The sequence below is a fragment of the Chinchilla lanigera genome, unplaced genomic scaffold (genome assembly GCF_000276665.1).
Source record: "Chinchilla lanigera isolate Chin_1 unplaced genomic scaffold, ChiLan1.0 scaffold00187, whole genome shotgun sequence".
Taxonomy (NCBI): Eukaryota; Metazoa; Chordata; class Mammalia; order Rodentia; family Chinchillidae; genus Chinchilla; species Chinchilla lanigera.
The window spans coordinates 347,820-357,352 of NW_004955588.1; the positions used below are offsets into that span (position 1 = coordinate 347,820).

Sequence of the window (9,533 nt, forward strand, 5' to 3'; positions counted from 1 at the left end):
GTCCCCTGCACCAGCCCCCAGGGACGCGCCGGGCTTTTCCTTGATCTTTCTAGTTCCCAGCAGCCTCTCCTGTCCTGATCTCCTCTGCCCCTGCCTGCACTCCTCCCTTGTTAACCAGTCTTACCCTGTGGCTTTCCACCGGCCTTGTGACTCCCTCCACTCGGCCTTCCAGTTCCACAGTCCACACACAGGCACCTTTTCCCAGCCGGCTTCCAGGGGCTCCAGTTTGGGTCCCAGCTAACTTCGGCGACCCTCTGTAAACCCTGCCTACCCCTCTGCCGCTTGTCTCCCCTTTTCTAAGTCAGGTGGTCTCCTAGGCGCCCGGCTTTCTCACGCCCCGGGGACTTTTTACACGGGAAGACAGGACTGGCTTCCTCCCTCTTGTGTTTAGAGGCAGGCAGCGGCCGGTGCAGCTCAGCGGCAGGGCGCTTCCCTAGGAGGCACTGGGTGCAACCTCCAGCGCCGCAAGGAAAAAAAAGATAGCAGTGGGGAGGGGAAGTTTTGGGGCAGAAGTTGGATAATGAGCGCCTGAGAAATAAAGATAAGAGAGTGAGCCCCTCAGCCAGGAGATAAAGGAGCCCCTGGATGGAGTAGGGGACACTCGTTCTCTGCCAGCCTCAGGAGGATGCTCCGCACACCCTCCTCGGCTGGACCAGGAGATTATGATCACGGCCCTGCGGACCCCTCCCCCATCTCCGGGCTGGCACAGCCACACCCACCATGCCCAGGGCCAGCCTGCCTTGTGGTGACTCACTTCCTCTCTATGGTTGCTGAGGTGTCCCAAGGCAGAGGGCTGGCTCAGGGGTCAAATACATGAAGCCCAACTGGGGCCAGTCTGGGCTATGTAGAACTCAGGAGCCTATCTGAGTAAGGAGTGCAGCCTGCCTCCTGCCTGAACAGCCTCAGGTGTGGGGTTTCTGACAAGGAGTAAAATAGCCAAAAGAGATTCCTGTGTTCTCAAATCAAACAATGTGAAGTGTTGACTGAATAGCAATATGAGGCTTGGAGTTCGCAGACATATTTGTAGGCCGGGTGTGGTGGCACATGTCTGTAATCCCAGCACTCAAGAGGCTGACACAGAAGGATCACTTTGAGTTCGAGGCCAGCCTGAACAGCATAGTGAAACCCTATCGCAAAAAGACGTGTTTGTAAACGAAACAAGAAAAAGTGCAAAACAAAATGGGCCTGGAGTAGTGGTGCATGTCTGTAATCCCAGCACTTGGAAGGCTGAGGCAGAAATATTGCCATAAATTCGAGGCCAGGCTGGGCCACATACTGATTTCAACACCAGCCTGAGCTACAGAGACCCTCTCTCAAAAACAAAACAAAATCAGAGGGAATGTTCATGAGTCAATGACTAAACCACTGTATGTCACTGTTTTCCCCCTATGCACTGTTTTGTTTTTGTTTTTTGTTTTTTTGTTTTCTTTCCAGTACCGGGAACCGAACTCACGACCTTGCGCTTGCCAGGCAGGCGCTGTGCCACTGAGCTAGATCCCCAGCCCCCGCCTATGCACTGAAAGGAGCCCAGAATCAACCCCATCTCCATCCAGGCATAAAGGAAACACTGCAATAGTGCCTAGCCCTTGGGAAGTCAGTCACACATTTTTTTAGACAGGGTCTCACTATGTAATCCAGGTTGGTCTTGAATTTGCAGTCCTCCTGCCTCAGCCTCACTAGGGCTAGAACTACTGGTATTGGCTTCCATGCCTGGCTAGGCTCCTTGAATCAATAAGGAAGGGCAGCAGATTAGGTCATCCCTAAAATGTCCTTCAACCCTGAATCCCTAAAAAATGTAGAGCACAGGGGTGGGAAGTGATTAATAATGTGAAAATAAAAATAATAATAATAATGTGAAAATAACCTCCCTCCAGCCCTCCTATTGAACAAAACAAAGCCCGAGATTAAAAGTAGGAGAGTTTACCCAAGTTTCAGCAGAGCAGCTGAGAACACCACACATGCGCGAGCGCACGCACGCACACACACCACTTGGATTTTTTTCTGCCACGTGACTGAGCTCATGTCTTCTCCAGCCTTATAGGTCTTCCAGGTGTCCGCTGGAGAGGTTAGGACCGGGCAGACAAGTGCCCTCACCACTCCTGCTTGTCCTCCTAAGCCTGCTTGGCAGGTGCAGCCGGAAGAGTCTGAAGGGTTCCCAGAGATGAGGGTGTGGGGACCCCAGCTGTGGAACTGCTGCACTGTGGTCACCCAGCCTGAGAGTGGGAACCCAGCCCAAGCACTGTCCAAGGTCCGCCTCGATGGCGTGCAGTAAGCAGATAGCTGCTGAGGCTCTTTCCTGAGGCAGCCTGCCCACCCCATTTACCCAGAAGCTGTATTTCTCATCTGGGCTGAGAGCCCCTCAGGGTCCCAGGTGCAGTCAGAGCTGTCAAGTGGCCCCAAGGGGATTCCAGACTCACAGAGGCTGTTAATGCCCTCTTGTGGCCACACTGGAAATGGTGCATTGGGGAGAGCCAAGGTACAACTTCTTAGAGACAATGTAACAGTAACCGTTATAAAATAATATTGTAACAGCACTTATATATTAGTTAGGGTTCTTTGTGGTACTAAATGCAGGCTGCTCTACCACTGACGTCCACATCTATTTTATTTTATTTATTTATTTATTTATTTATTTTAAGATAGGGTCTCCCTATTTAGTTCAAGCTGGCCTTGAACTCACTAAGTAGCCCAGGCTGGCCTCAAACTTAAGACCATCCTTCTGCCTCAGCCTCCCAAATACTGGGATCACAGGCATGCACCTCCACACCCGGCCCAAATTTTTTCTTTTTTTTTTACTTTTTGAGACAGGGTCTCACTATGCAGTTCAAGCTGGTCTTAAACCCACTTTGTAGCCCAGGCTGGCCTTGAACTCTTGGCAATCCTCTTGCCTCTGCCTCCTGAGTGCCGGGATTACAGGCATGTACCACCATGCCCAGCTCCAATTTTTTGTTTACTTCACCTAACATCCTAATTTACTGGACACATCTCTGCCTTGTGTCACCACAACCATTACCTCACCCATTCCTCCCAGAAACTCTGTCCTCAGAGGCCCCACCTCTGTCCCCACTCAGCCTCTCCCATACCCTACTTGGAGGCCAGAACAGCTAAGGTCACAGAATAGCACAGGTGGCGGAGCGGGGGATTGAACCCACATTCTCTAGATCTAAAGCACTTGATTTCCACTTTCACAGGAGAAAAGTGAGAAGCACCATGGAAATCTCCCCGTGCACCCCACACTGCCGCTGGTGCAAAGTGCTGCAGGCCCCTCCTGGGCTAGGTCAGAAAAGTGTCAGAGGAGAGGAGGCGAGGGGAGTGGGGGGAGAGACTGCACTGGGGTCCCTGTGCTCAGCCTCCCCCCGCCCCAGGAGCCGTCAGTGAGCTTGGAGCAGCGCTCAGGGACAGCTCACCTGCAGCTCTGTGCACTGACAGCCTCAAGACCAGCTGCTGGGGTTGCATCACCTGCTGGTGAGGAGCAACCAGAGCAGCGGGCAGCCAAAAGGCCTCAGAAGGAGGCTTAGAAGCCGCCTCCTCCTGGCACTTTGGGAGCGCAGAGCTGCTGTCCACGGGGAACACCCTGCGCGTTTTTGTCTCTTGGCTGCTGACTGATCCCGCCGCTGCATACCTTCACCCTTCCTTCTGCACAGATGTAAACACCCTGTTCCCCGGGCCTCCCCAGGCTGGCTGGCTCTAGTCAGGCTGTGGTCAGGGAGTTTCTGAGCCGGGAGCCCCTCCGGGATGCAGGCTGGGGTGCCCCGCTGGTATGTGCTCCAACAGGTTTTTCTCTATCGGCCTTGAAATCAGCCTGGAGCCCGTCTGACCTGCCCCTGCCCCCCGGGGAGCTGGAGCCAGTGACAGAGCCGGTCAGAGGCTAGACACAGAAACTGGGTCTCTGGGCCCACTCGGTCCCCCAGGGGACGCAGCTTACAAAGCCTCCTGTGTCCGTGCTGGGCGCCGCCAGGCTGAGCGAGTTCCCCTGTGTGGGTTCCCACCCAGCTTCGGGAGGAGAGATGCTAGGCGAGGAGGTGTCCACATGCGGCACCTGGCACAGCTAGCCCTCCCCGTGTCTGGGAGGGGCCAGGGCCCAAGACAACAGCTGGGTTGGTCTTCAAGAGAGGCCATCTGACTGGCTGCCCCGCCTGCACTGCCCACGCCCCCTCTCTACCAGGCTGCACAGGAGCTGGCGCCCACACAGAAGGCCACCAGCCACAGCACCTGCCACACCTCCAGCACCTCTGGGTGAGCCAGACCTCCTGGGTCCTCGGCTGGGGAGGGGCATCACCGGTTGCTTGCAGAAGGGAAGACTTCTTTCCTTTCTGGATGTGACACTGCCTGCTCTCTTGTCCAGGTGGCCCTGTCCCTCAAGGACACAGATTCATCTCAGCTCAGACCTCGAAGCTGGTGACCGAGGAGCCTGCTGCAGTCCCCAGGGGAAGGGCAGACAGCAGGTGCGCTCTGCAGGCAGGGTTTGGGGCTGCCTGTGGTGGAGCTCGACCTGGGAGAGCTGCAGCTGGGGCATCTCCCACTCCCTGGACTTGGTCATGGCACCTCAACACCCCACACTGCCCCAGGAGAATCCTGCTAGGCTGTGGACCTCAGACCAAGGGCTGAGGAGCCTTGCGTCCAACTTGGAGTTAGGGAGGGTTTGGTTGGTGCTGTTCTAGCAGTCTCTCTGGTCAACCCTGACTTAGTGAAGTGGGGAGCTGTCCCCTCCGCCTCCTTTTTGCTTTTCCTCCCCCGTGCCCTTGCCCTTGCCCTCTGGTCCATGTTCCTAAGCCTGCTAAGCAGGTTAATATTCTTCTCCTTTTATCTGCAAGATAAAAGCATTGGCAGTGGAAGTCCAGGCCCCAGTGCTGGGGACACTGGGAGAGCTGCCTGGGCGGTCACCTCCTCCTGCCTTCTTCCCTTAAGGCAGCTTGTTGAACCATGGCCGTGAGCAGTGGAGCAGCGGGGCCAACACTGACCCAGGAAATCCTCAGCCACCTGGGCCTTGCCAACAAGGTAGGAACTGCTGGGATTTTAGAAATATGGTCTTGGGGGAGGATTTTTATTTGTTTGGGGGGGGGTTTGGGTTGTTACTGTTGTTGGTTTTTGTCTTTTCAAGACAGAGTCTCATGATGCAGTTCTGGCTGGCCTTGAACTTATTTTGTTTCCCAGGCTGGCCTAGAATTCACAGCAGCCCTCCTGCCTCAGCCTCTTGAGTGCTAGGATTACAAGTGTGCACCACCATGCCCAGCTTTGATTTTGTTTTTATTGACAGGGTCATACTATGTTGCCCAAATTGCCCCAAACTCCAGATGCTCCTGCCTCAGCCTCCCAAGTAGCTGGGATTATACACATGTGCCACCACTGCCAGCTAAGACTCATTTTCAATGTATCAACTCAGAAGCTATGAGAAGATGGGGGAATAGGAGAGGGAGAGTGGACCTAGCTGGGCACTGGGGCAGGCAGGAAAGGCCCCTCCTAATTTCCCCTGCTCTCACAGCCTGCAGCTTGGGGGACACTGGGCACTCTCAGGACCTTCTTGAGCTTCAGTGTGGACAAGGATGTCCAGAGGCTACTGAGAGCCATCGCAGGCCAGGGTAAGCCCCTTCCCTCTGTGCTCCAGTGGACCTGTAAGAATCCAGGAAGGAGGTGCTAACAGCACTCCCACTGTTTGCGAAATGCCTTAATCCCTGCATGTCCAGTCCCATGGCAGCATCACATCTATCACATCGTCCTCACAAGCCTGTGAGGTGAGCTTGTCATTCCCACCCTACAGATGAGGAATCTAGGGCTCAGGGAGGTGCTTAATAGGCTCACCCAGGCTCACACAGCTCATAATACATTTCACAACTGAGATTCTTTTTTATTTTTTTGCTCTGGGAGCTGAACCCAGAGCTTTTTCACTGAGTTATAGCCCCAGCCTTGTTTTATTTTGGTTTTTGAGGCAGGGTTCCACTGTGTAGTCCAGGCTGGCCTTGAACTCATGGCAATACTCCTACCTCAGCCTTCTGAGTGCTGGGGTCACAGATGTGTGCCACCACACCCAGCCACCCAGCGCCTTTTTTTTTTTTTTTGGCCAAGTACACCATTGTTTTATGTTCCTTTTTGATCTTCTGGATTTTTTTTTTCTTTTTTTTTTTTTGGTCTTTTAAAGACAAGGTCTCACTATGCAGTAGGCTGGCCTCAAACTCACAGTGATCCTCCTACCTCAGCCTCCCAAGTGCTGGGATTACAGGTGTGGGCTACCATACCTAGCCATTTTTTATTTTTAATTTTGAGACAAGGTCTCATCAAGTCATTAACCTGATCAGGCTGGGCTCAAACTGTTATTTTCCTGCTTCAGCCTCCCAGAGAGCTGGGATTATAGACAGGCATATACTACCGCACACAGAATTGAGAATCTAAACTAAATTAGCCAATCTAAGGATTTAAAAAAAAAAATCAGGAGGCAGGAATGATGGGGACTGAACCCATAACACTTTCACTAAGCTGTATCCCCAACCCTTTTTAATTTTTATTTTGAGACAGGGTCTTGCTAAATTGCTAAACTGCCTAGGCTGAGCTCAAACTTGGTTGGTTTTGGGGGGGGTTTTTTGTTTATTTTCCAGTACCAGGAGTCAAATTCACGACCTCACACTTGCCAGGCAGGCCACTGTGCCACTGAGCTAAATCCCCGGCCCCTAGGCTCAAACTTGTAATCCTCCTGCCTCAACCACTGTGCCCAGCTTAGAACTGAGATTTTAGACCTGGGCATAATGGTATTCACCTGTAATTCCAGCACTTGGTAGGCTGAGGCAGGAGGATGGCCACAAGTTCAAGGCCAGCCTGACCTGCATAGTGAGACCCTGTCATAAAAACAAAGAACTGAAAAGAAAAGAAAGAAAGAAAGATCTGAGAGTCTCAGCCATGTTAGCCAATTCCAAAAAGCCTTTTTTTTTTTTTTGACCATCACAAACTGGCCCCCTTTGCCTAAATAGGTATCAGATTTGCATGCCATTTTGACATTTTATTTGCGTCTTTTTTAGATAAAATGTAAACAGGGTGAGGTAACCTGGCTCCTTCCCTACCTGGCCCCTCCCTAGACCCTGTGGTCTGCCCCACAAAGCAGGGCCCCAACCCTGCGAAGGCCCTGACCCCAGCCCCACCTTCCCCTTGCTCAGCTGTGGACCATAGTGCCATCATCGACGTGCTGACCAATCGCAGCAGAGAGCAGAGGCAGCTCCTGTCCCGAGCTTTCCGGGAGCGCACTCAGCAGGTAAGATGCTGATCCCCGGAGCAGGGTCCAGGGTGAGAGCCCCCTGCGGGACTTGGGGTACAGCAAAAGCAGCTGAGGTCAGCCCCTGCTCTGAGATGAGATTTAAAAAACAGCCAAATCTTCCCAAGCCCTCCACACTTCTGGCACCCCTGACCCCAGGGGTCCCCTTGCCTCTGCTGTGGGGTCACTTTGTCTAGGACCTGCTGAAGACCCTGCAGGCGGCCCTCTCGGGAAACCTGGAGAGCGTCGTGGTGGCCCTGCTGCAGCCTACAGCGCAGGCTGATGCCCAGCAACTGAGGGCGGCGTTGAAGGTACCAGGAGCGGTCACCTGCGGGGCTCCGGGACCCGCGGACACTGAGGGGAGGAGAAGGGCTCCTCTAACCCTCCCAGGCCAGCCCTTAGGCGAAGCGGCCATGCCTGCTGTCTGCCCTTCTGTCACCACCCTGACGACACCTAAGAACACTTCCTGGCTCAAGTCTCAGAGCAGCTGCCCATTTCCATAGGCCTCAGGCTCTGCTGAGGATGTCGCCCTGGAAATTCTTGCCACCCGAGCCCCGCCCCAGCTGCAGGAGTGTCTGACAGCCTACAAACACCGTGAGAATGTGGGCGGGCCCCCAGGCCACAGAGGGCCAGGGAGCGGTAGGGCAGTCCCCTCCCACATCCCCTGGACAGCCCTCCGGGACCCTGACTGGCCACACGTGATTGTTAAGAATGAGAAGCAATGATTAATCCGGGGTTCCTGGGCAGATTCCAAAGTAATGACAAGGCTAGGCATGGGAAGAGTCCCAAGGCATGCCCGTGTCACCTCCCAGGCCCCTGCCATCCGCCGTGGCAGCGTCTCCAGCTGCAGGCACCCTGGGCGCAGCCCGAGGGGAAGTTAGGGTGTCACCTCTTTGGCCCTGGCGGATGGGCTGGCTGCCACCTGCCGCAGCACTAATTCATAACCAGGGTTGCCTTGCCCCGTCTTGGCATCTCCCCTTTTCCTCTGGTGTCTAACCTCAGCCTGCGGTCTGCCCCTTACCTCCCTCCCTCTCTCCCCTCCTTCCTTCGTTGTTGGGCTGGGGATGGAACCCAGGGCTTGGCACACACTAGAGAAGCACTCTGGTACTGAGTAAGGAGGTGTACCTTCATGTTTTCCTCTTTCCCTCCCTCTTTGCCCTTCCCGGCTCTTCCCAGCTTCATACCCTCTGCGCATCCCCTTTGCGCACTGACTGTCGTCCCTGCGGGGCTGGCCCCAGCAACCTTGCCTCACGGTGCGGCTTTCCTGTACCGCTGTCCCCTGGGAGCCTCTCACAGTGGCTGCCTCCCGCCTAGCAGCTTCGTGCTGGGAACGAGGGCACCTCAAGCCCAGAGATGTTCTCAGTGCCGTGGCAGCACTTGGGCCTCACATCCTGGGAACAGGCAGCCATCAAGCTCCTCTGAGCAGGAGACAGCAGGGCTGGCAGGACAGAGTGAGTCAGGCGTTTGATAGGCCCTGGGGTTGTCCCCTCCGGGGAAGATAAGGAGTCAGAGAGCTCCTGGCCCCACCCCAGGTTTCCAGGTGGAAGTTGAGGAGGACATCAAGTCTGAGACCAGTAGCATCTTGCAGGACCTGCTCCTCGCCCTGGCCAAGGTGAGGAGGACTGGCCTGCCAGGGAAGAAAGTTACCCTCATCGGGTCAGGATGGGCAAGAGCAGAAGCGCTGCTATTGTGTGGTAAACAAAAGGGGGTTTTGGGAGACCCACAGTGGGGATATTCAGGATTTTTTTTTTGGTATCAGGAATCGAACTCAGGACCTTGCACTTTGCCAGGCAGGCACTTGTGCCACTGAGCCATATCCCCAGCTCACACTGGGGATAAAAGACTGCCCCTTGGTGGCACAAGCCTGTAATGCCAGCATTATGGGAGGCTGAGGCAGGAGAATCACACGTTTGAGCCCACCCTAGAAGGGCCCGAGATCCAGCTCAGTGGCCAGGAACAGGCCTAGGTAACTTAGTAACTTAGAGACCCTGTCTCAAAATTAAAAACAATGAAAAAAAAAAAAAAAAAGAGCTAGAGCCGGGCATGGTGATACACGCCTGTAATCCCAGCACTCGGGAGGCTGAGGCAGGAGGATCGTTGAGAGTTTGAGACCAGCCTGGGCTACACAGTGAGGTCAAGGTCAGCCTAAACTGCATAGCAAGACCCTGTCTCAAAAAGACCAAAAAAAAAAAGAGCTAGAGAAGTAGCCCAGTGAAAAGACCCTGGGTTCAATCCCCAGTTACACGCAAGAAAGAAGGAAAGAGAAGGAAAGAAAGAAAGAAAGAAAGAAAGAAAG

At 54.2% G+C, this 9,533-nt stretch overlaps 1 protein-coding gene across 5 annotated transcripts in view; it reads left to right on the forward strand.

The window, feature by feature from the left end:
• The first annotated feature begins 4,355 nt into the window (after nucleotides 1-4,355).
• Nucleotides 4,356-9,533, forward strand: part of Anxa9 (annexin A9) — a 22,549-nt gene continuing 17,371 nt past the window's right edge. For 3 of the 5 annotated variants that reach the window (XM_013509918.1, XM_013509917.1, XM_005414458.2), the window contains exons 1-7: nucleotides 4,357-4,445; nucleotides 4,909-4,998; nucleotides 5,483-5,579; nucleotides 7,143-7,237; nucleotides 7,435-7,548; nucleotides 7,741-7,831; nucleotides 8,770-8,849. In XM_013509918.1, the coding sequence (XP_013365372.1) occupies nucleotides 4,924-4,998; nucleotides 5,483-5,579; nucleotides 7,143-7,237; nucleotides 7,435-7,548; nucleotides 7,741-7,831; nucleotides 8,770-8,849 (552 nt within the window). In that variant the 5' untranslated portion in view covers nucleotides 4,357-4,445; nucleotides 4,909-4,923. Of the gene's footprint in view, nucleotides 4,446-4,908; nucleotides 4,999-5,482; nucleotides 5,580-7,142; nucleotides 7,238-7,434; nucleotides 7,549-7,740; nucleotides 7,832-8,769; nucleotides 8,850-9,533 lie in introns of all 5 variants that reach the window. The other 2 variants (XM_013509919.1, XM_013509920.1) reach the window with 2 other exon arrangements.